Genomic DNA, 27,515 nt, shown 5'->3' on the forward strand with positions numbered 1-27,515 from the left:
GATGGTTAAGTTCATGGGAGTTGAATGCAAATAAATAAGGAAATATACTTTGATGGGCGTAGAATTGGAGATTTTATGGTGAGAGACTAAAATCCCCAATTCAGTCCTATTGTTTGAGTACTGAAGCAGAGATGTTAGCCCTCAGACGAGGGGAACGTGGGAGCTCCGAAGTGAGAGTCGGTATCCTCCCAGCCTAGCCACGGATTCAGTAAACAAGCATAGAATTAATCAATGTTCTTTATGCCTGGACCAAAGGGTGAAGAATATGATTGCTCCTATTTAGCACATACAATATTTAATGCATCTCATTCCTTTACACTATCTAATTCATTACATAAGAATAGTAGTTTTTAATATCTCAAAATTCTCCAACGAATTCATCCAAAAAAGGTTATCTCTAGAATTAATATTTTTATTTAGTTATAGTTACTGTCTTTACATTTAATACTTGCATTTAGGAGTAGTTGCTAAATAAAACATCATTTTAATCGATATTCCAAACTAAGGACTAATTGTAGTAGACTAGAGTTTGACCAAGGACCTCTTACCTCGCTTCCCTATGGGATCGATAAACGAGACTCCACTAGAGCCCTGTATTACTTGAGCGATACATATACTTGCTTTTAAAATTGTGACTTTATAAAATCATTATAAAGATATAAATCTGTGTTCATAAATTCTTGCATATTAAAAGTTGCATCAAGTTTTTGGCGTCGTTGTCGAGGATTTAAATCTTCTAGGAGCGGTATCAAATTCTTGTATTTTTAAGCATATATAAAGTCGCTGTCAACACTCACCACCTTTGTACAACTTGAACAAATCATGATTCTCCTAATCTTTATGACTTGGAAGTCAATTAAGATCAAATGATTCTTAAGTGATGGGCTTAAGCTAAAAAAATGATAATTTACTCTTCTTAAGCACAAAGTTGAGGATGATGTGATCATTTCATAAGAATACACATCACTTAAATCAAAATTTTGATAATCACCATTACATATTATGATTGTTAAAGGCTTAGTAGGGAAATAGTCTCGATGTCTACACTCAATTGATGAGATTTAAAAGATAACATGATTGGTGATTAACATCTTTAAACACTACAAGCCTGAATTTAATTATGGACACCACAATCTTAAATGAGTTAAACTTGCCTTAGAGTCACCCACTCATATAACCTTTAAACGAAACATTAATTGATTAACTGAGTATCCTATCCTCAGGATAATTTAATTGTTAAGTTTCACTGAGCAGCGGGGTAGTCACACTTCAACCTCGGATGATTAATGGAATAATATGCTAAGTCAAAAATGAACTCGGAATATTTCAAGAGATCTTTAAAATGGTCCCGGGTCATGCCTCAAGCATTTTGAAATTTATTAGACATTCTGAAGGGCAAACCAGACTTGCCATATTTTTGTTCTAAAATCATCTACTAGGATCTTCTGAGATTCAATAAAATCATAACTTGGGGTTTGGTAGCTAAACATTCATCTACTCTTGCAATTTAAATTCCTTGTAAAATTATATACATTTCTTGCAAGTACTGACCTTTCAGGTGGTGGAACGAGAATAATCGACAGGTACGCTTTTAAATTAATGTATTTACCTTTCTATACTTCTTGTCTCGAGCTTGAGTGTTAAACAACAATGCTGCTAGGATAGCCACAAAACTAAAACTAAAACTAAAATCAATCAAGATAAAATTCACCGTCACAACATTCAAAATATAAGGCAAGTCAAAATTTAATCACAAACACCAGAAAACATCAATTGCAACTAAATTAAGACATCTCTATCAGATGATCGGGAATCCCTCGGAGGAGGTAACCTACGGTTGCTAACGAGACTTCTCATTGTCTAAATGAGAGTATGAAACTCATTGAGTTGAGTTTAGTAAATTCATTTGGACTAAGTGAATCCGAAAGAAAATAGTGGTACGAGAACGAGGGAACCATATGATCCTAACCAGTGTCGCTCTAATCAACTTTAATATGCCCTACAACATTTAAAGAACCATAACCATAGGACCATTTGATTTGAAATCATAACCTGACACATTAGAAAACTTAAACTCGTCACGACGAGGAGCTTAGAGATAGTATTGTGGGCAGCACGACCATCTTTATCAACAAGAGGATCTACAACATCATATCTTTCCTTATAATTAAACAACAAGCCATAGGATTTTGAGATTATTTACTTACGCAACATAAATTCCCACCCTTTTTTTTAGGCCTTTGTATAGCTTTGCTGTATAATTTAAGGCCTAACTCGTCTTAGGATTCTAAGGTTGTCGTTCGTCACGACCTAAATCCTCACATCTTCCAAGCTACTTGTGTGATCGTTTTACGCGAGTGTAAGCCCTAATTAATAAAATTAGCAGGATGAAACATTTAAATAATTTCTCCTCAAAATCGAAGCCAAACCATAGGATAGACTGGAAAATTTCCGATAGGATAGACTGTAAAATTTCAGAGGTTCTCCTCTGGATCTATGACATCCACTAGTTCTTTCTCCTTTATATTCTATAATAAATGTTCCAAATTTGAGTCATTCCCCTTTCACACCTCTTTGTCCGATCTCGTTGAAAAGTCTTATCCTTTTGACCTCTTTGAAGATAGTTTTCCCGGATTTTTATCGAGAGTTTTCTTAGGTGACTTCAGGTGTCTATGATGTAATTAACTATAGGGGCTTGCCCTTATATGAACCTTTTTCTGAACCCAGGTTAATATAAAGCCTATTTAATTCTTCGTATTAAATAGAGGAACTTGTCGGCAAATAAAATAATTTTTGCAGACCAAACGAATGTCATACATTTCTTAATTTATTTGATTGAGCCTCACCCTAAAGTTTCATGTCTATCTTTCGGGATAGATACCAGACTTGAGGTGTATTGATCTTTCATTTGAACTATGAAAGATATGAGATCAGTTTGATTTCATATATATATATATATATTATTCATCATATTATTAAATGTACTTCCGAAGCGGGCGACGAGATTTTGATTCCGACGACCGGGAGCTTCCAACGGGCAACTCCTTAACTAAAATTGTGTCGACCAGAGCCGCTACCCATTTGAGATTTTAGAGACTCTCTCTCTACTCGATGGCGTAGCGAGAGCTTTGAAGCATCGAGATGTTCTCATACAAAATAACCATCCTTTGATGACATATTCTCTAATACAAGCGAAACCACTTTTATCAAGAGTATTCTTAAGTATCCGCGAGGATGTAATTAACCAAAGAGATACGTTCATCTGAAAGACTCTTGACCCTAGAAGAAAATTGTCTTTTTTAGTTTTCTGGTTACGGGTGGCTTATGCAAGGATTCTGTTTGTGGATGTTGTGTTTTGAGTTACTTCGATTCGATCTTGTTTGGACTTATACTCTCGGCCTGTCACATAAGGATTACCCATATATAAGCCTTCAGCTTGTTTTTTTTATTTGTTTGCCTATTTGTTGTCATATATCTTTTTGTTCAATTCCTCACCTCTTCAGATCATTGATAAAATTTGAGGGGGAAATTTATTCGAATAAGAGAATTATATGTTGGTATATAAATATACAAGCTGACAACTCCAAGTCTTAAAAAGAACTGAGAAAACACCAAACAACTGAAATTTTCAACTCAAGTGGATCACTTAAATCAAACTCTTTAAAACCAAATTCAATTTCTCAAATCACTATTTTCAATAAATTCATAATTCTAATTTTCAGGGCATGCCTTCTTCTCATAGTTTGCTAATCCTTTTCTTGGGACTTTCTGTGTCAAATTGTCATAGGATTGTAAGTCTTAAACATTTAATTTTGATTAAATCCTTTCAAAGTCATACATCAATATGAGGTCATGAAATATCAATCTTCAATACACTTTCCTTATAGTCATGTCTGGTAAGCCCATATGTAATCAAACTTTCACTATCACTCATATGTTAAACACCAATCAACCTTCACTATCAATAACACTATAAACTCCATTCAAAACTTCAATGTCGATAAAACCTTAAACTTCAATTAAACTTCACTATCAATCATACATTAAACTCCAATCAATCCTTCAATTTCAAATATAAACCACTCTATTTCAATTAAATCTCTTCAACACAAATTAAATCCAATCAATCTACTTGAATAAAACCTTATTCAAACCTCTTTAGTCGAAAGTCACTTTCAAAATAAAAAAAATCACTTTGAAAACTCCAAAACTTTCTAAACAATCAAAACATTTTTCAATAACAAAATAATGAAAACATTTTTCAAGAATAAAACAAAACTTTAAAATCTTAAAACTTCAGAACTTAAACTTATAAGACTTCATAGTCTTTTCAAAACTTAAACTTAAAACATTTTAAAACATTTTACTCTAAAATATATTATAGCATCAATACTAAAATTTTTGAAACTTTAAAACCATTTTCAAAATTAAAACATAAAAAATTTTAAGACTTTTTCAAAACTTAAAATATTCTAAGACTCATCTATTGTTAAACAAATTTCAATCCTTAAATAAACTTAAACTAATTTCAAATAAACTCTGACTCATCTATTGTTAAACAAATTTCAATCCTTAAATAAACTTAAACTAATTTCATATAAACTCTGAAACTTCAAACAAACTTTAACCAACTTCAAACAAACTTCAAATAAGTTTCAATAAGCTTCAAACCTTAAGTAAACTTCAATAAAAATTTTAACATTCCAAAGAGTTAAATAAACTTCAAATATCTTTAAGGAAATTTTAATAAACTTAAAACAAAATTTCCTTATCTCAAATCAATAACCTCAAATCAAATCCAACCAACTCAAATTTTTAACTCGAGTGGATCACCTAAATCAAATAAAACACTTTTAAATCAATATAATCTAAAACAAACTCTTTCAAACTAAATTTAATTTCTAAAATAAAAAAATTAACCTGCTTTTAATAAATTCATAATTTGAATTCCCAGGGCATGCCTTCTTCTCATAGTTGGCTGAGCCATTTTCTGAGACTTTCTGCGACACATCATCATTAGATTGTAAGTCGTAACCTTTAATTTTGATCAAATCCTTCCAAACTAATCTATCAATCTGAGGTCATGAAATATCAATCTTCAATACACTTACCTTATAATCATGTCTTGTATAAGCCAATACTTTAATCAAACTATTCTTGCGAGCCACAACTTTTGAGATGTTATTAACTATGAGGGCGTACCCTTATAAAAATACTAGATCCTGGAATAAAATAAATCCCATCATACATCCATAAGTTAGGTGAAAACCCCTACTTCTGTAGACTCATAAATATTATATATCTTTTTCATCTGAATGATTATATGCATTTTAAAATAATAATTATACTTTTAGGGTAATATATTATTTTTTAAATGATACATCCAATCATTTAGATAGAAATTTTTTTAGACCTATAGTGGATACCCAATCCGATACCAAACGAAGAAAATAACCCACCATATTTACTTAAAATTTATTTTATTTTTTTAATCTTAGAATTAGGAAATTCTTTAATTAATAAAATATATTTGATATGTTTTTTTAATCTTTTTCTTATATTAGACATTTATAGTTAAAATTTCATTAATTTTTTTTCTTATATCAGAGAACCGATCGGTTCAAATATTATTCAATTTTAACATTTTGATTTTTGATGGAATGACCATGAATAAGAATTTAAATTAAAAAAAGATAAAATATCATGTCTTAAAATTTTTTATTTAGAATATTGTTCAAAGAATTCAAAAGCATTATCTTAAACTAAATCATTATTTTGTTGAATCGATAAAGATAATATTTGATTATTTTATTATTTAAATTATATTAAAATAATTTAATTATTTATTATGTTAGGTTAAATTTTGAGTCAAATCCTTATTTCTTCGACCAGGCCAATTTTTTTATTTTTTGAAATATGTAATATCTCCTCTCAAGCTTCATTTCGACTACTCCTGTAACCGCTTAAAAAGTGCGCGAGCAAAAAATCCGCTGGCTGTTAGGGTTTTAGAGCATATCTAAACCCTAATAGACGAAAACCATAGATTGGGGCTCTTTTCTCTCACGGTCTATGGCAAGATGAAACGCTGCTTCCCCTCGCATTCTCTGGTTTTTTTTCCTTAGATTTGTGTAGGTTTTGGTTGGAACGAGTCTGCTTATCATTGAAGAAACATATATATATATTTTTTTTTGTGAAATTGGTTTTTATGTTTTTTCTCTTTGGCGGGATCTTAATATGTGCGCTTGAAGAAACATATATATATATTTTTTTTTGTGAAATTGGTTTTTATGTTTTTTTTCTTTGGCAGGATCTTAATATGTGCGTTAATTATGCAAATTTCTACCAATTCAGATTGTTTTTGTTCTAGGTGTTGCGGTATTTTGTGAGTTTAAAAAAGAAAATCATTCATGGATGCGAGGGAGCCTTATGGACTTGATTCGTCTGAATGCTCGGGCATAATGACTGCTTCTAATTCTTATGGAATTGGAGCTGGAGTTCCAAGCCACTCAATGACCGTGGCTAAGTCTGCTGTGATGAGGTTTCCAACTAACACGATTTCATCTTCTGCACTAAAGCCATTGGATGCTTTAGGTTCAAATTACCCTGGAGATGGTGAGCTTGTTGGAATGGGACCAGGTGGTATGTTTGTTATGAGCGAGCCCATGAAGAAGAAAAGAGGAAGGCCAAGGAAATATGGGCCTGATGGGACTATGGCTTTGGCTCTTTGTTCTACGACTACTACATCTGAGTGCAACAAAACTAACACTTCACTGTCCCAACCCCCGGCTAAAGGACGAGGTCGTCCACCAGGATCTGGAAAACGGCAACAACTTGGTGCTTTGGGTACTTGTTCATTTTCCGTCTTAATTTTCTTGAATTTATTACAAAATTCAATTCCTTATCTGGTTTAGTTTTCAAATTGCATGTTCATATGACAATTGTGTCATCAATTTGTTTATTTCTTGATTTTGGAAACCCGTGTGAATGTCTTTCTATCATGTTCTTAGCAAACTTCACATCTATGGTACATATACTAGTGGCGCAGTTTGTAGAGATGACACTTGTTGCCAAGTGTAACTGACAGATGCTGCATCACATTAAAAATTTTGTATTCAAATGTATCTATTATTATTTAACTTTCAACTTCTTAGTTTAAAGATTATCACGTGAATCATGACTAGGGGGTCAAACGAGCTGAGTCAACATCGAGCCACAGCAGATTGGAGTTCGTCTTGCATTGCAGAAAATCTGCTCGAGCTCGAATTGAGATAAAAAATTGGGCTTGAGCTCAACTCAAGAATATTAATTTGTGCTTGAGTTTGGCTCGTTAACTCGGGTTCAATTGGAATGCTTGATGTTGACTCATGTATATGCTCATTAGAGTGACACGGTATAATTTCAGTTTGAATATTGGCTCGATTAGCATATAATGAGAAACCTTTAAAACAATATGTTAATTTATGAAAATTTAATAAGTTTCTAAAATTTAATATATTTTAACTATTAACAAATTGATAAAATTAAAAGATTATCTAATGAGAAACCTTTAAAACAATATGTTAATTTATGAAGATTTAATAATTTTCTAAAATTTAATATATTTTAACAATTAACAAATTGATAAAATTAAAAGATTATCTGAACAAAATTTTTTCAACCAAAACATAAATTTCTTATGTTTAAAAAAAAACTATCATACGAATAACATATACATAACTCCAGATAAACATCTCTGATTCAAGTTTAATATAAGAGAAGTGTCAAAATGATCTTTTGACTCTTTGTCGAGGGTCATTTAGAGAAGAGTCTATAGAAGTGTCTATCTAGTTCTCATGCTCTTTTAAAAGGTGCTAAAATAGTCCTCCCTAGGGATAATTTCGGTCCATATTAAACGAGTCCGAGGATTAATTTGACACTTTTATAGACTGGGACAAAAATGGCCCCATGTAAATAGTCAAGGGACTATTTTGGCACTTTATTCTATAAAAAAGGATGAAAATCAAAGAAATAAAAATCACTTATTCTACTCTCTGATTCCACCAATGTTTGTTGCTGAGAATTGCTTGTATTGTACACCCATTGGTCCCTTTGAACTCCATCAAATAAGCAATCAATGTCATAACTTGTTAGACAAAATAACTATCAAATGCTCTAAATAATTACCGACAATAGGGGACTGAAAACATAATAGAAGTATATTGGCACATGACTTCAAATGCTCTAAATAATTACCGACAATAGGGGACTAAAAACATAATAGAAGTATATTGGCACATGACTAAATATTTTCTATGCCATGAAATAAGATTCTCTTTCCCTTTCAGTATCATAAATTTCATTTATAATATGTTTTATGAAGTTTAAAAATCACACCCATCTTATTTGCCAAAATACCATTTATCTTATTGGTATACAAGGAAAACATTTATTAAGGCCCAATTTGGTAGAAAATATGAAGATATTGACATATTAAGTTATAAAGTTACTTGAGCATGAATGCGTCAAAGAAATAACATATCACACACTGATAATCTCACAAAGTTTCAGTTTATAATGAGTAATGACCATGAAGACAACTCATTTCGTTGTTCATAGACCAGTGGTGACATCTACGTCATTGTCATTCTGAGAGAGATGGCATTATGAGCTATATTTAGTAAACTTAATTACTTTAAATACAAAACTTTTTAATAAAAAGCTGAGAAATTTGTTAAGTACAAAATATATTAGAGCTAATATGGTGGGGGAACTAGAGAGAGGATATAACATTAGATGAATTTGGAATATAACCTAATCAAATTGGTATAGGTTTGGTACAAATGCATAGCTTTTGTCTTTCACTCGTCTAAGGTAAATTCAAGAGGTGTTGGGAAATTTCTTAGCTATATAATAATTGACATACCCCAAATTTTGAAACTTTTGACCCAACTATACAATAGTATCTCATATACGAAAATAGAAATACATGGAGATCAAGAAACATTTCATTCTAACCCAACAAAATCAAGCAACTTCACAAACAACAACATGTGTAAGATTCCATGAATCAACAACACCAACAAGTATATAAAAAATTATCATAAACTTATTGAATTATCCAAACTTTCAATGATATAAAAATAATTTCCTTAGGGAGTGTAAATATATGTGGTTATAAATAAACAAGTACATTTGATGAACAGCTCGATACTCATTTATATATGACATATTTTTGTTATTTTACATAAACAACTGATCAAGCATGAACAAAGAATATTAGAGTTAAGTCCATGACCCTTATGATTCATTATTAGATTTCGATAATAGCAAACATATGTTTAGGTGTAATAATGTTTTAATTTAGTGTTTATGGGACAAATAATTTTAGCAGATTAAGACGATCAAGTTTGAGAATACTTGAGTCTAGTTTGTCCTAGAACCCATTAGGGTTTTTTTTTTTTGCACATAATTGATTTAAAATTTACTAGGATCAACAAAATAAACTAATTTTAGGAATTTTATTTTCAATACAAATAATATTATTAACAATATATTAAATTTAAAATTGACTCTCATTCAATATCATTTTTAGTTTTGCAACTTTAATATTCCAACTATTTAATAATTCAAATAAATGTGATAATCGCAATCTAAATTTTTTATTAAATATTTAGTCACCATAAAATTTTCATGCAAAATTATGGAATTAACTCTAATAATTATAGTTGTGGAATTAATTTTTATTCATAATAAATCTATTATTTGGCTAAGTTGTTAATTCATTATAACTTTATTAAATACATATTAAATAAGCTATCTAAAAGCCTAACATCAATAAATAACATGCATTCAATATCATGATAATCATATAAAAATGTTTATATATATATATATGTATAATCTGTGTATGTATGCACAAATAATTATATTCTTTGATATAATTAAATATACATCATGATACTTAACTAAATTACATGCAACAAAAACAACAAGAAGCGTTTATGCCACTAAGTGGGGTTGGCTACATGAATCCTTTTTCTCCATTGCGTTCTATTAAGTGTTATATTTTCATTTAATTTTAATAGATTAAAATAAATTTTTCTACAATAAGCCCAAGTATTTTTAGATATACCTCTACATTTCTTAACATAAGTCGAATCTAAAATATCCACTCTCCTAATAGGAGCATTAGATGGTCGACAAAAATATCCACTCTCCTAATAGGAGCATTAGATGGTAGACATTTAATTTGACCAAACAATCACGAACCCTATCACTGATATATTCATTTCACATTTTGTCTCCAAGTGTCAAGCCACTTATCCACCAAAGCATTCTCATCTTAGTTATCCACCTAAGCATTCTCATCTTAGCAACATTTAACTTTTTTGTATGCTTCTCTTTTAAAGGCCAACATTCTCCGCTATAGAGCATTGCAACTCTCACTACCATCTTATACAATTTTCCTTTAAATCTAAGCAGTCCTTTTCTATCACACAATAGGCCTGATGCATTCCTCCATTTCAGCCAACCAACTTGAATTCTACTAATAACATCCCCATCTATATCACAATCACTTTGAACAATAGACTCGATATATCTAAAACAATCTCACCTTTTAACGATTTGATCACCCACAATTATAACTTTGCTACTAAAGTTACTATTACTAAAATTACATTCCACGTCAATGTTGGCCTCCACAATTCTAGTTTTTCCTAAACTTTTTCTCTAGACTTTTTCACAAGAAGGATATCATCAGCAAAAAACATACACCAACCTACATCCTCCTTTAAATGTTCAGTAAGAGCATCCATAACTAAAGCCAAATAATGTGGGCTTAAAGCCGATCCCTGATGCAATCCAAGTGAAATAGAAAAAATAGAAAAATACTTGGTCACTTGGTCAATCTTCCTTTTGTTTGAACACAAGTAACAACTCTAATATACATATCTTTAATGACTCGGATATAATTCATATTGACACCTTTTTTCTCTAGAACTCTCAAAAAAATTTCTCTTGGAAATCGTAAGCTTTATAATCAATGAAAATTATATTTAGATCATATATTTAAATCATCCTTATTCTCTATGTACTTCTCCATCAAACATTTCAATAAATGTATAGCTTCCATAGTAGACCTGCTCGACATAAATCTAAACTGATTATGAGGAATTTTTGTATCACGCCTTAATCTATGTTCAATTACCCTCTTTCATAATTTTAAAGTATGATAAGTCAACTTAATTCCTCTATAATTTACACACTCTTGTGCTTCCCCTTTATTCTTAAAAAGTGGGACCAAAATACTCTTCCTCCACTCCTCATGTATCTGTTTAGTTTTAAAATAATATTCAAGAGTTTAGTAAGCCAAGAAACTACCAAATCTCCGAAATATTTCCATACTTTAATCGGGATTACATATTTTTTTTAAACTTAACTAAATTACATGCAAAAAGTTTCAATTATATATTATCCAATATTTTGATGATCTTGTTTTGTTTAAATTATGCTTTAAATTAGCTATTAATGTCATATTATAATTCATATGTTACTTATATTTTATACATTATTATGCAACACAAATTAAGCTCCATTTATTTTATTACATAAGCGACACTTACCTTGTTTGGCTTGATCTTAATTTTTAAACATTCAATCATGCGTTGTTTGATTTTTGTTTTTGTATTTAATACATGAAAATTATGATTTATTTATATCGTTTTAATTTCAACTACTTGCCATATATTCAATTAAATTAAAACACTTTGAAATTTAAAGTTCAAAAATGTTTTCTAATTTGAAATTTATATGTTTTTTTATTTGATTTTTACTGCTGTAATTTTGTTTGGTTAAGTTAAAATTAAAGCTAATTTAAGCGAATGAAAATATGCTTAAACAAGACAATAAATATTTTGATTTTTGCATTAATGGTTTTTTAAATTTATTTCATAAAATAGATCGATTTGAATTAAAAATTTTTCGGTTGTTTTGAGGGAAATATGGCCAAACCAATTAGTCTATAAATAGGTGTCAATTAAACAAAATTTAAATCTCTAACCCCTCTAAAAATCTCAACAATAATTCTCTCCAAAGGACGACTGTTATTCCAAGAGGTCTAAAAATTATTTTCTTGGCTAAATTCATTTTGAATGTTACATTTGTGTAAGAAGGTTTTTTTGGGTTTCATATTTTAATTTTGCTTAAATAATTGGTTAAATATTTTTTTTTGGTTTGAATTAAGATTTGTGCTGCGTGGTAGTTTGAAAATTATTTACTCATCTTTATTTTTCCTTTAAGAATTTAGCTTTAATTCCCTAAAAAGGTGGATTTGTTTTTTCGTCTAAGTTTTTAGTATCATTTAAGATTTTATTATAATTAAAACATAAAAAGGTGGATTTGTTTTTTCGTCTAAGTTTTTAATCTAGTATCATTTAAGATTTTATTATAATTAAAACAAAATTGATTTATTAAACTTTAATCATATTTCTTGAAGAAATTTCATTTGGGTTAAGATATAAAAGGTACAAGTATGCTATTCATATTTAAGTTAATCTTATTAAATTTGAAATTGAATTTTCTTCAAGTTTGAAAAGAAACATTATGAGCTTAAGAAAATTTGAGATTATTTTGTGTATTGGAAATGATTTTTTCGAGACTTTTAGGTAAGCTATATTCTAAAAGGCTTATCATTATTAATGACGGTTAATTTTTTTTTCTGTTAGCATATTTGGCGGCCTTCTTCTTTTTGTTGCTAATTATTAGAGTGCAGTAGGACTGATACTTTTCTTTTTCACACACCCAAATTCACACACACCGGATATGAAAGGTTTTGAAAGTAGGACCTCTTGATTGAGTGACAAAACTCTCAACCACTAGGTGAAGGTGGCTTGCATAGTGGGGTTGATACTTATCTGGTTTAAAAATACGTTTAGGTTATACCCTATTTTATTATTGATTAGTGAATTCCTAGTCCGAGGATTGGCCGGCAGTGGACCTAGGTCCATAAGTTGGTTTGAGCCGAACCACACAAAAATCTTTGTTCCTGTTTTTCTTGTTTTTGATTTTCTCTACAACTATGATTTTTTTTGCTTCCTCTATTTTATTTGTTGCTTGATTATTATTCACAATTGTAATCTTGAGTTAAAGTTTAATTTTATTTATAATACTTTTTTACTCGATAAATAAATTTTTTAAGTCGTTTAAATATAATTTTTAAAATTACTCAATTCACTTCCCATCTTGGTTGCCATAGTCATTCCTCAATTTGTATTAGAGTATCGACTCTTTCTGTCACTTAACATCCAAGAGTAGATCACACACTATTGACATGGATTTCTTACGTGTTTACTACCTGAGGGACAATCCATACATAGACATTTACTTTTAGATAAAATGTCATTCATTTATTAGAAAAATTGGATTAGCACTTTTCTTAGATGTCAAGCCTCATGTATGTGGCATATTTTGACACACCAATATTATATACTTACTGTCGAATGAATGACATCATAGTTTCAAAATTATTTGACGATTGGACTGCTTCTGAAAGAAAGTTAGATGAACTAAATGCTAGGAGTGGTAACACTTTATATTGTTTTTTATTGCCTAATGATTATATGATGAGAATTTCCATGTTAAATACTGCAAAAAAAAAAAAAAAAAGAATGAATTGATTGTTGCTGATGAAAGTACTGGTGAGGTTAAAGATGCTCACATTAATAGATTGGATCATATGTAACCCAATTAATCAATTTCAAACATGTCCACTAGGTTCATGAAAATAACTAATACATTGCATTCTCTTGGAAAAACGTAACAAACAAGAATTAATATATAAAATATTAAGATGTCTTCCAAGGGAATGGGGTGTAAAAGTTACCGTCTTCTGTGAGTCTAATGATTTAAATTTATATTCACTTGATCGGTTGCTTGGCTCTTCGATAACACATGGGCATGTTTTAGCACAACGGGATATGAGTGAGTCTAATGATTTAAATTTATATTCACTTGATCAGTTGCTTGGATCTTCGATAACACGTGGGCATGTTTTAGCACAACGGGATATGAATGGAGTCCAAAAGAAAGTGAAAGGAAGAATAATAACTTTGCAGACACAAGAGGATACCATTGAAAGCACCTCTTGTTCTGACGTGGTCTTGTTGACAAGGAGGTTAGGAAATCTATTCAGAAAGAAACATCAAAGGTATAGAAATCTAAGACATATAAACTGCATACAACAACAATAATAACAATCCTTTATCTCACTAAGTGTGGTCGACTGCATCTTTTTTCTCCATTTTGTCCTGTGGAGTGTCATATTTTTATTTAATTCTAATAAATTAAAATCATTTTAAATACGACTAGCAAATGTTTAAAATTGTGCAATTGGCATTTTCTATGTGTGAGGCGAAGCATACTCCTTGAGACGGTACGAGGCATAAGCTTTACAATTTGAGAATTTCGTAGTCAAAATAAATGATACAGACAGACAGACAGACAAACAGTTCGTAGTCAAAATAAATGATACAGACAGACAGACAAACAAACACAGACACACACACACACACAAATGATCGTGTAGAATACCTAGTATATGAGGTGGACACCTTATTTTTGATGAGGTGAAAAGCACCTTATTGCACGCCTCACAAATTTTGAGGCATACACAATGCGTGGATTGCGCGACGCCTTGACGCAGATTTTTTTGCAATTGCACAACGAGACGCGTTGTGGCGCGCCTCTAATTGTGAAATTTTAAATATTGCAAATTGCTCAAGTCTTTTTAGATCTACCTCTACCTTTCTTAATATAAGTCAAATCTAAAACTTCTGATATGCTTCAATTGTAAAAAGTCTCATAAGAGATGACTGTTCAAGCCTAGCTACTGACACAAAAGAAAGAAAAAGGAAATAATAAAAGGAAAAAAAATACACGAAGCACTATAAAAGGAACAAGGTTTTGTGGGCAAATTCAAATTCCGTGGAGATGAAGAAATCGATTTATGTCTAATAACCCTTGAGGTTTCAATATCAGAATCATGCGAGGTATTTGATGAAATCATTTTTGAAGAATTAGATGTTGCATTTAATGATTTAGCTATTAAATATAAGAAATTAAAAAGAAAATATAAAATATTTAGTGAAGTACATAAAAATCTTGGTATACATTTTTCTTGCTTAAAAAATGAATATGATGAAATGAAGATTAATAATAAGCGCTTAATTGAAAAATCTTTACTTCTTAGTAAATTTAGAAAAATATTATATTGAGAGCAAGATTGTATGTATGTTTAAAATCACAACTTATCTTATAACTTTCTCTAATATAATGCATGCGAGAAATCAAGATGACTTCACGGTTCATGCACATAAAATTTAAGTTCAAATCTTTTGCTAATACAAATCTATTAATGTAATTTCTGTGCTAGACAATGCCTTATTTATTTTGATTGGCATGCAGGAGAAACACAATTCAATTCATATTTGACATTTATTTAGGTATTAAAATGTACAAATGTTACACTACACGACATGATGCATCTTCATCTTATCCAGAATGTAGACCGAACCATGTTTGGGATTCAAAAGTTAACCATTAATTTTCTTTTGTTGGAATGCCTTCAATGCAAAATCAATAAGGGCATGTATTAATTAGATATCGAATGTTCAAGCCATATAATAGGAGATAAGAAAAAAAAATCACAACTCTAAATTAAATGAAGGTGGATACACACTCTATGGCAACAATACAAAATAAGAAAAATAATTGCAATCTAATCAATTTGTAAGAGTTAAATAACTCTAGATAAAATTTTTTTAGTAGAAAGTTGAAAACATAACTTAATTTTCATTTGTCAATTATATGTTAAAGGATTTAATTTTACAGTACATATTTCATATTGTGTTATTAAATATAATAATTATGTTTTACTAGTAGAACATATACACTAAAACATATATATTTGACTCATTTAAAAAATTCAATCAATGCAAATTTAAATTTACTTTGTTTTAAAAGCACAATTAATGATGTTTGGCTGTGGCATAGTAGATTGTGTCATATCAACTTACACACATTAAAAAAAATTAAACGTGATATTTAAATTGAGCCGAACACGAACACACTTTTCACGAGTAATTTCAAACAAGAGCTGATTTCAATCATGAGCTGTTTCGAATGAGCCAAACATGAGCTTGCTCAAGCTCAACTCATTTTCAGCCCTACTTTTAGATGCTAATGTTGTTCTGAAAGCAAACTATGAAGAAATCCTGTTCAATGCTGAGATGTTGAACACAATTGTTGACTGGAAGAGTGAGGGCATGCTGGCTTTGAGGCAGGGGGTTAGATGTGCGATAGTGCTTGTGCGTCAAGTTAATGCTATTGATAGCAATGGCAGGCAACAATACCACGATGCAGGGAAGAGGATATTTGTTGCGAGAATAACAACAATGCTCAAGCCTCTATTTGCAACACGGGATGCCCTGCAGATGTTGGAGGAGGATCAAAGGCGCTCATGTGGATGTGCTGTGGTTGCTGGGAGTGCCCGTGAGCTGCGTGGCTTGAGTGCCAAAGAATGCCATTCTGAGCGGACTTGCAGGGAAGGAGTGTGCGGATGGGATGATCTTCACTACTACCACTTTATGGAGCTTGGTAATGGTGCAAGTATGCAACAACACAATTCCTTTCATCAAATTGGGAATTGTTGAAGTATGCAAGATCTTCTTACAAAACAAGGAATAATGATAAAATGAAAGAAGGTATTTTTTTTTGTGCAGAAAATAGCAATATCTTACCCAAGGAAGCTGTCAAATTGGGAATTGTTGAAGTATGCAAGATCTTCTTGCAAAACAAGGAACAATGATAAAATGAAAGAAGGTATTTTTTTTTTGTGCAGAAAATAGCTATATCTTACCCAAGGAAGCTGTAAGGAAAACCTGGATGGATTAAAGAAGGCTTTGGTTGGAAAGTTCATGGTAAGAAGGTTCATATTTCCTGACTCAAGGCTGAGCTGAATTGTCAATGGGTGCAATTTTGGGAGTTCCAATTATTCATTGTGGAGCTTAATTGTTTTAATTTTACTTCTGAGGAAGCTGGAGATGCTGCTCTTATGGGTGGTCCTTGAATTTTTTGTTGGAATTATTATTGGTATGGACAAATGGACTCCCAATTTCTCCCCTTAAATGACAAACGACTTTTCTTCACTAGTTTGGATTAGATTTCCTCACCCGCCTCTCCAATTTTGCGATAGTGTTAATAATGCTAGATTCATCACAATGCTTGGAAAACCTCTTTAGCTAGATGCATGCACCAATAATTTGGGGCTTAAGTATGTATATTAGAATTTGTGTCCCGATGGATTTGTCAAAAAAATTACCTATGGGTATGTGTATTGAAGGCCTAAAGGGTACGTTTTTTTAGTGTGTCGAGTATGATTACATTTCTTGTATTTGCTTTAAGTGTAGAATTGTGGGGTAAAAAGGAGTCTTGCTCGAGTGACACAAATGTCTTAATCTTTATCTGAAGAATTACGCTGGAGCATCAATACTAGTGCTGTCCATATTTTGTTAAAGTTCAATTTTTATGTTTTAGTTTTTTTTTTGTTTTTGTTCTTTCTATTTGGATGATACGATTGTAATAAGGGAGTCTTTAGTGTTTATAACGAGTTGGTCTTGTGTTGTATTAGGAGGTATTTGTGGTTCATTTGAGTGTTGCGAGGGATTTGGCTCCCTTGGTGGTTCTCGGATTGGGACGAGTCTCCTGCCACGACTTGGGTGGTGGAAACTATACCCCTCTGTCATTTGCGGTGACATCTTTGGTTTTTTCTTTTGTCAATCATTCAGGTGGTAATTTCAGCATCCCAGTCGGCTATGAGAATAGAAAATTCTACTATCTTGTATCTTTCTTTATTTAGTTTTCCGTTTCTTTTGTTTTCTTATTTATGAATTTCTTACTTTTTTGCATTTTCTCTCTATCTTCTTGTTGAATTCTGCAAACATAGCCTTTTTGGTATCATTTTGGTATCAGGGCATTGCAATCTTGATTCAATTCTTGCCAAGTTTTATTAACCAAGTTTCCCTAGCCTTCCTTTTGTTTGCAATCCATCAATTCCAGCTTTTCTGTTTGCTGCATTTGACGAGAATTAAACTCCAGATTGTCCCCAGTGCTGATGCTTTTGCTGTTTTCCTTGTTTCTAAGTGCGGCCTTCTCCCTTCATTGTTTCTTTTGCCTTCTTATCGCCCTTCAGGAAAATATAACTCTCCTTTTTCAACAATTTCTTTATCATTTCCCATGTCATAGTTCAGGAAAACAGTTTATTTTCACCTCCAGGAAAACTTATTCAACAATATCTTACTTTTCTTCAGGAAAATAGGAAAACATTGGCCCAAACGTTTGTCATTTCTCATGTGATTGTTGGCATTTTTAACATTTTCTTTGGGAAGAAATCACTTCATCCAACCAATGCTTGGAGCAAATAAGACTAAGATTTAGCATTGTGTGATACCATTTTTTCTTGGAAATGTCACCAACCAATGAAGGCTGTGTGATACCAGTTTTTCTTAAAATCCGAGATATCACCACCAATGATGGCTGTGTGATACCATTTTTTCTTGGATGCTAAGAAGTCTATAACACTAGTTACTGAAATTTCATGACCAATTTGGATCAATGAAAAAATTTGGGTTATTGCAGCCTTTTTATCATCTAGATGAGTTCCTGCTGCCTGATCATAATTCAATTGTCTAGAACATAAAATTGATCCGGATTATATAATGTCCCATAAAGCTACTAATTGGTGACAATGGTGGTGGAATATGTGATATATTCCAACTCATCATATACTGATTGAAGAATCATGAGGGTCCTTATTGATTGCTGCTTGCAAGAGAAGTGCTGCATATAGGATCTCTTGGAAGTGATCGATTCAATGGAGATGAAGAACGAGCTCATCTCACCCGAGGAGAATGACACGTTGTGTCTTAATCTTGATCCGGAAGAATGACGCAAGAGAGTCAATACTAGTACTGTTCATATTATGTTAAGTTCAGTTTTTATGTTTTAGCTCAGTATTATTATGTGTTTTCTATTTGGATGGTACAATAAGAGGATCCTTAGTATTTATAAATAAGTGGTCTTTTGCTGTATTAGGAGGTCTTTGGGGTTTCATTTGAGTGTGGGAGGTATTTGGCTCCCATGGTGGTTCCCGGATGGGGACGAGTCTCCAACTATGGCGTTGGGTGGTGGAAAGTGTACCCCTCTGTCTTTGGCGGTGACATCTCGGATTTCCTTTCTTCGTTGATCCATCAGGTGGTGATTTCTATATCCGGATCGGTTACGAGAGCAGGAAACTCTTGTATCTTTTTGTGCTTAGCGCTCAGTTTCCTTGTTTTTCTTGTTTCTCAATTTTCATTTTTGCATTTTCTCTCTATCTTCTTGTTGAATTTTGCACACATCCTTTCTGTTTTCTCCCATGGACCATACAATAAAGAGGTCTTTAAGCACAAATCTAGCTTATTGGGAGCCAAGCACTTGGATGCTAATGAGAGCTGCCCTCCAAGCCAAGCTCTTCTCAGATCTGACAACAAAGCTTTTAATCAAAATTTCCTTGAGAAGGATGCTGGACTTGAGCCACCAAGTTTTGCTAATAAAGTGGTAAGAGACATGCTAGAAGTCGATCTTATGGTGGAAAGTATACCCCTTTATCTTTGGTGGTGACATCTCGGATTTCCTTTCTTCGTTGATCCATCGGGTGGTGATTTTTGTATCCCGATTGGTTACGAGAGCAGGAAATTCTTGTATCTTTTTTTTGTTTAGCGCCCAGTTTCCTTGCTTTTCTTGTTCCTCAATTTTTATTTTTTGCATTTTCTCTCTATCTTCTTGTTGGATTTTGCACACATACCCTTTCCGTTATCACCCATGGACCATACAATAAAGAGGCCTTTATGCACAAATCTAGCTTATTGGGAGCCAAGCATTTGGATGCTAATGAGAGCTGCCCTCCAAGCCAAGCTCTTCTCAGATCTGACAACAATGCTTCTAATCAAAATTTCTTTGAGAAGGATGCTGGTCTTCAACCACCAAGTTTTGTTAATAAAGTGGTAAGAGACATGCAAGAAAACGATCTTAAGGTGCTTGGTAACCTCCCCACCAATGAACCCATTCACAGGGAAAATGCTTAAGCTGATTAGGGGCCCTGGATTCTGGTGGCTTGATAAAAAAAATCAGCTGCATCATGAGTATGGTTGGACAGGCTTCTCTACAAACAACAAAATTTTGATTTTTTTCCAAGAAGGTTCAATTGCCTACCCTACATAATGACCAAACTGTCCATCTTCAGCAAACCTCAATTCTTTTTTCACCGGTGTAAGGATAAAATAGCAGAATTCTATTTTTTTCCAAAGGTCTCGTTGATGGCTCAACATAATGACTCCACTACCTCCTATTTAGCAAATCTCAATTTCTTGTCCTTTGGAGATTAGGATAACGGGCCTTCAAAAGGGAAAGCTGCTCCAGATAACGACCTTCAAGATTTGAGTTTCATTGGTCCTCATTTCACTTGGTCCTTTTTTCACTTAGTCCAAAAATAAAGATGGGTAGAGTAAAATCTGGATCATGCATGAATGTGTGCTTATCAATTCGGCTGCTTTTGCTATTATTCCCTTTGCTAATGTTCTGACATTTGGATCGGGTTGCCTTTGACCATTGTCCCTATTCTCCTTTCTATGGGCGGTGTCTCTCATAATTCTGACAAGTGGCTGAAATTTGAGGACATGGATTTATTGTCCCTTTGTCTTGAATATGGTTCTTAAATACCGGAAGAGGCTCAATTATGACCCTATTGTTGAATTCCTACAAAGGAAGTATAAAAGAACTTTAAAAGCTTTATTCCTTTGGAGCAAGAACACATTGAAAGGACTTGGCACTCTTAAACAAAATTTAGAGGAGATTGAGGTGCTATAGATTATGGAGTGCTTAAATAGTAGGCTTTCCGCAGAGTTGGAAGAAACCTTATATCTAAAATTAGTGAGCTCACTTCTACTCTTGCTCGGATACTACTTGGTTGAGGCAGAGAGCTAAGGTTAGCTGGATTAATGAAGGAGATGCTAACTCCAAAAAATTCCACACCATGGCTTCTTCCCGCCGTCGATCTAATAGAATATGCCATGTTAAGATGGATAATGGTAATATTACTAAAGATCAAAATAGATTCATGATTTTTTTGTGTGTTTTTTTTTCACAATAAGTGGAAGCAAAGTTCTAAAGTTTATTATTGGCCAGATCATGATGAAAGATACCTTATTAATAAGGATATTGCTAATTTCCTGATATCTAAAATATTTGAAGTTGAGAATTTTGTTAAATGCATGATTCAAATAGGGCTCCAGGTTTGGATGGCATGACTACTTTCTTTTCCAAACATTTTTGCTGAATTGTTGGCAAAGAGGTGATTTTGGCTGTCTTAGTTTTCTTTTAGTCTGGTTGCATTTCAGATTATTGGAAGGGGACTCTTATTGGTTTTATACCGAAGACTTGTATTCCTAAGGATCTAGCTAAATTTAGGCCCATAAGCTTTTGTCAGGCCTTTATAATATTGCTAAAAGAATGATTGTTAATCGTATCAAGGTTTTATTCCCTATTCTTTTAGTTATGAAGAGCAAGTGGCTTTTGAACCTCACAGGTCTATTTTTAGCCATTGTCATCTTGCCTAGGGGATGGTCTATAGGCTTAAATGTTTTACAGTTACTTTTGGTCTTATGATTATGAAAATTGATATGTAACAAACTTATGATAAAATAGATTGGTTCAATCTTCATGAGATCATGGGGGATAAGGGTTTTGCCAAAAGATTTGGAGATTGGGTGATACCAGAGTTAACCCAAACCACAATAAAAATGCCAGTATTATTGCTAAAATTCAATAAGATTATATAAAAAGACTCTTGATAATAAAAAAATAATAACATAACATAAAAGACACTTTAGGGCGAGGAGAAGTGTGGTGTATGGCCGTCGTGATTTTTGAGGTGGTTGTTAGGGCATGATGGTTGGAAGTAGATTTGATAGTAGAACGCTGGCTGTCCTGGCCTCACAACAACAACAGGCAGAGAAGGTCGACAGTAGCTAACAGGTGACTTGAGAGTTTTGGTGGTAGCTGGAAGGGTTGGGAGGACGTTGGCGGCAATGGGCTGGAAGATTGGGAGGGTTATTGTGGGTGTAGTGGGGGGAAAGGTAAGGGGTTTTGCGGAACAATGAAGAGGAGGGTGCAGATTAGCGACACTAGGATGGGTGCAGCGAGAGCAACGACAATAGTGGGCAGGGGAACGAGAGTGATATGTGAAGCTATAGGTGGTTGCAGTATAACAAATGGGTGTGGGAAGAAAAGGGCGACAACTGCAAGACGATGGTTTGGACGACAACAATAAGGCAGAAGGGCAGAGTTGCATGGAGATGGGTAGATAGGGCTGTAGAAAAATTGCTTGGCTACAGTTTTCAGTGGTCAGATAGGGCTGTAGAAAAATTGCTTGGCTACAGTTTCCAGTGGTCCGTGATACGCCTAAAAATTACCTACTTATTCATATATATTTTATGCTTAATTTTAATGATTTTTAATGATATTACACTTTAAAAGAATGTATTTTGCATGTTTTTGGTTTCAGATACTTGAAATGAACTTTTGGAGTAAATGAAACAAAAATGATGCTATTTGGAGACAAACGAGCATGAAATAAAATTCTATGGAGTAAATGAAACAAAAATGATGCTATTTGGAGAAAAACGAGCATGAAATAAAATTCTGACTTGACATATTTCGATGTCTTTCTATGCTTAATTTACTTTACATTTCTCACATATTTTTGAATGAAATTATATTTCAAAGAAATGTTGTTTTTATGTTTATTTTGTAGGTACATCTGTTAGGAGCAAAACACAACTGAAACGGGGCGAAACAGAGCAAAACGGTGGAGCTGCTGTAGAGTGGCGCATGATGCGCCAAACCCGCGCATGATGCGCCAAAATCCAGAGAACTGGCGCATGATGCGCCAGAGACGACTTTTGGCGGATTAAGGCAGTTTCGGGATGAATTTTGTGCGAATTTTCAAAGGGATAATTGTTCTAAACACCTCTTGGAGTGAAACTCCGCTTGGAGTGATTCAATACATCTGGACACTTTGAAATATTCTTTTATGAAGGGATGTCTCTTAGATCAAGAGACATGTTTTTTGAATTCAAAAGAGTTGACTTTTGGATAGAATTTTGGAGAAAATTTTGAATTTTTTTTTGGAGAGGCAGCCTTTTATAAAAGAGAGGGATGTCTAGGGCTTGAATAAGAGTTTTTGGGGGGCGTGTGTGTGTGTGTGTGTGTGGCGTGAGAGTGAGAGGAAGGGCTTGTAGATTTTCTTCGAGGATTGTAAGAGGAGATGGAAGATGAAAAATTTCTTCTTCATTACACTTCTAAGAGAGAATTGAGAGTGCTTGTAAAGAGAGAGAGATTTGAAGAGAACTTCTTGGGATTTGCTTGAGAAGGATTGTGAGATAAGTTGTGTTTTTTATTTCTTTTATTTTATAAACTTATTTTTATATATGAAATTTGTGTTTTGTCGTATCCGTCTTATGAATTCTGAGTAGTCTTCTTTATCATTCTTCCCACTTTGAGATATAGTTTTGCGAAAAATGATTTTGTTTTATACGGTTTTAAATGTCAATAATTTGTGATGATTTGAACTCAAATCTTCATTTACTTTTCGATTTGGCCGATTAAAATGTTAAAATGTGTTGAGAAACACATGTTCCAAAAAGGCTATGATTTCAACAATATCGGGAGAATCACATTTGATTTCATGGGAGAGTATGTCATTTATAGAATTGAGTGTAAATAAATAGAGAAATATATTTTGTTAGATGCAAAATTGGAGATTTTAAGGTGACAGATTAAAATCCCAATTTGGTCAAGTTGATTGGAAACTGATGCGAGATTGTTAGCCCTCAGGTGAGGGAGTAGCGGGAGATCTGGAGTGGCAGTCGATATCCTCGTATATATACATATCTATATATATATATATATATATAAATTCGAATGATTATAATTACTTAACTAACTATGTGCTCATTATAAAGGGGAATGATGCTTTTTTAAACTTGAACTTTTTGCCACAAAACTTTGTTTAGTCTTAATAAATTTAATTTTGAAGTTTAGAAATTAGTTTAGTAAACTTAGTTCTTTTAGTTACATTTCTGTTTACATTCATTAAACCCTTTTTAACTTTTCTTTCTTACTTTAATTTTTATGGTTTAAATATTGTGATTTATATTATTATCATAAGAATTTTCATCTTCGAAATTAAGTATTGATAGTAGTAGACTAGAATTAGCCTAAGGGATTTCTTACTGCGCTTCTCTGTGGGATCGATACTGAGATTTTTAAAGAAAACACTATATTACTTGAAACGATACGCACACTTGCGTAGAACTTTTAGTGTGTGAACTATTTTATATATTCTATATAACATTTCTATTTTGCATATTAAATACTTAATATAAATTAGATCATGATGAGTCAAGTTTTTGACACTGTTACTGAGATTTAAATTGATATAAAATATAATTTTATATATTCTATATAACATTTCTATTTTGCATATTAAATACTTAATATAAATTAGATCATGATTTTGGCCATATTTTTTAAAGCTAAATTACTGCGTAATTCTGGGATGAGTCAAGTTTTTGACACTGTTACTGAGATTTAAATTGATATAAAACACGATATACAGGTTCACACGTGAGAAACCATCCACCCTTAAAGGGGATCCTTTAAATTCTTCAAACATGCCACCTGCAAACATGCCTTTATAGGGGCTGAACGGACCTCTTTTTAAAGGGGGTATCCTTTTGTAAGATTCTACTGGAGAGATTTGAAAAGACTCAATGAATTTAATGTAGAAATGACAGATCAACTATATAATAAATATTCAGATTCAGATTATAATGCTAGTAGCTCTGAAAGAGTAAACCCTAAGAGAGTGACAAATTTTCAAGAAGATATGCTTTCAATTTTAGGAACACCAATTATTAAGGAAAATTCATTTGGACAGTGGATTGAAACTGACCATGAGATATATAATTCTTATTCTGATTATTATAATCCAGGTTGGGAAAATCATTTGAATTTTAAGAGGAATAATAATTTTAGAGGAAAAGACCAATTTTGGGAAGATAATCAATTTAATCGTACATGTAGTTGGAATAATCATGACTATTATAATAATGAACTTTCTTTTCCTCATGGATTTAACTCTAACCCACATAATGAAGAGAATGATTTATTAGAAGAGATTGTTATTCATATGGAGATTCCTCATAAGTTTAACTTCAACCCTCATAATGAAGAGAATGATTTATTAGAAGAGGTTGTTATTCATATGGAGAGTGAGCGAGAGGGGGCGGGAGTGTCAATAAACTACAATAAGAAATCTGAAAAACCAACTGGGGCAGATGATTAACTCAATTAATAATTTTCCTCAATTTAATTTCAACCCACAGGATGAGAAGGAATTAATGCTAGAAGAGGTTGCTATTCAAATGAAGAGTGAGCTACAAAATCAAGAGGTTGCAATAAGGAATATAGAAAAATAACTGGGGCAAATTATTAATGCAATTAACAGTTATCCCACAGAAATTTTACCAAAGAAAAAACCCCAAGGAGATGAATGATGAGCAATTGAAAATTATCGAACTAATATTTAGAAGAGAATTCAAGGATATATTTCAAAAGAACTTTGAGTTGAGAAATGAAGATAGGAGATTGAAAGACCAATAGAAAAAAATCATAAGGAATTGGAAAAACCTATTTCCTCAACTAAGATAAATATAGAAAAACCACCTCTATCATTTACTCGGTACCAAGGGGAAAAATTGAAAGACAACTATGAACAAAAGAGTAACCAAGAAGAATTTGATACAAAATTTAAATTATCTAGTAAGAATTCGATCCAAATTTGGGAGATCATGAAGTATCTTATAAAAATCTATTTCTTATAAATTTTAAGGATGATATTAATATGAAAATTGAGAAAACCACTAAAAGAATATTGGATATAGAAATAAATATGAGGAACAATGATATAAATCAATCTGAAAAGGAAGAGCCAAAAGAATAGCTGAAATTAAAATTAAAATTTGAGGATTTAGTAGGAATCCCAAGATCTGAAAAAGGTTGGGTGATTGATCAAGAATTACTTAAATAGAATTTTGATCTTGATTTAGGTGGAATCATTTGTCGGGCTGACGACGTTAAACAAAATGCTTTATCGGAGACAACTAATAGTTATTAGTGTGATTTGATTTAGTGTACTTGAGAGTTATGATTGTTAGTGTTGTATTGTGTTTGCTTTAGTGTGGATTGATTAGTTTGATTGATGATTGGTAGATGTTTGAATTGTTAGTAGTTTGATTTGATTTTTGTGTGTCATGAGGGAGGTGATTTCTTAATTTTTTATTATGGCTAGACTTATATGTTCTCTTGTAGTAGTTGGATTGACGAGTCCACTACGACTCGGATCTCACCAAGACTCCAAGACTTATGTTTTACAAGAGACATCTTTAATTTTAGCAACCACAATTCAATCTCAATTTTAACAATTCCATCTCAATTTTGTTACTTCTTTTCTCTTGCTTTATTTTTATTTGATAGGAGTAGCTAACATATTTGATGAGTAACATGTGGATGAATTTACACTATCCTTATAACTGCTAGAGGTGCTTAATTAAGGGATATTGTGAGGCCTGGGGTTGGTCATCGAGAACCAATATTTCAGGGATAATCTTATCTTTGGGATTAAAATCTATAAAATCATTTATAAGTACCCAATATATCTGTGTAGTGATTCTGTTAGAAATTAGAAGTTAGTGAGATGTAATGAGTTAAAGGAAGAATTGACCTTATTTATCATGTGTGTTTGTGTTTGTGTTACAATAATATAAAGATTTGGAAAACACAAATATATATATTTCTATGTTAATACCTGTTCTGGTTGTTAGACATTTCTTTTCATTTTATCGAGCATGTTTTAGTTTAGACTTACTTTCTATTGTATATTATTTTGTCCTGATGAATACTTGTAGATGTTTGTGATAGATAGAATTTCTGAACTGTTTTTCTTCCTACTTATATTTTCTGTATTGAATGTTATACATGTTTAAAATCAAGTTTAAGGGTAGGAAGAAAAATAATTTTAAAGTTATTATACTTCCTTTTTAATTTAATATTATTGCAAGCATATTTTAGGCTAGATTTACTTTCTCCTGTAGTCATTCTATCATGACTATGCACGTATATGAATTTAATAGGATGTTGTAGTAGTTAGTAGATTCAACTTTTACTTTTTCTTCCTGCTACATTTTATGGAATTAAATGTAAAATATTTAAAAATTTAAGTTTGGGGGAGACAGAGATTTCTTTTAAAAAGAAGTAAACTAAATTTTATTTGTCCTCAATTAACTATACTTTTAAAATAAATTCAACATGATTAATTTAAC

General features: G+C 32.2%; 1 protein-coding gene across 2 annotated transcripts in view; it reads left to right on the top strand.

The window, feature by feature from the left end:
• The first annotated feature begins 5,913 nt into the window (after positions 1-5,913).
• The window catches only part of LOC110030491 (AT-hook motif nuclear-localized protein 5-like), a 22,915-nt gene continuing 1,313 nt past the window's right edge, over positions 5,914-27,515 (top strand). The window contains exons 1-2 of one of the 2 annotated variants that reach the window (XM_020733218.1): positions 5,914-6,128; positions 6,308-6,843. In XM_020733218.1, coding sequence (XP_020588877.1) covers positions 6,408-6,843 — 436 coding nt within the window. In that variant the 5' untranslated portion in view covers positions 5,914-6,128; positions 6,308-6,407. The remainder of the gene's footprint in view (positions 6,129-6,307; positions 6,844-27,515) is intronic. The other variant, XM_020733219.1, reaches the window with a different exon arrangement.

The sequence above is a fragment of the Phalaenopsis equestris genome, unplaced genomic scaffold (assembly GCF_001263595.1).
Source record: "Phalaenopsis equestris unplaced genomic scaffold, ASM126359v1 Scaffold000727, whole genome shotgun sequence".
Classification (NCBI taxonomy): Eukaryota; Viridiplantae; Streptophyta; class Magnoliopsida; order Asparagales; family Orchidaceae; genus Phalaenopsis; species Phalaenopsis equestris.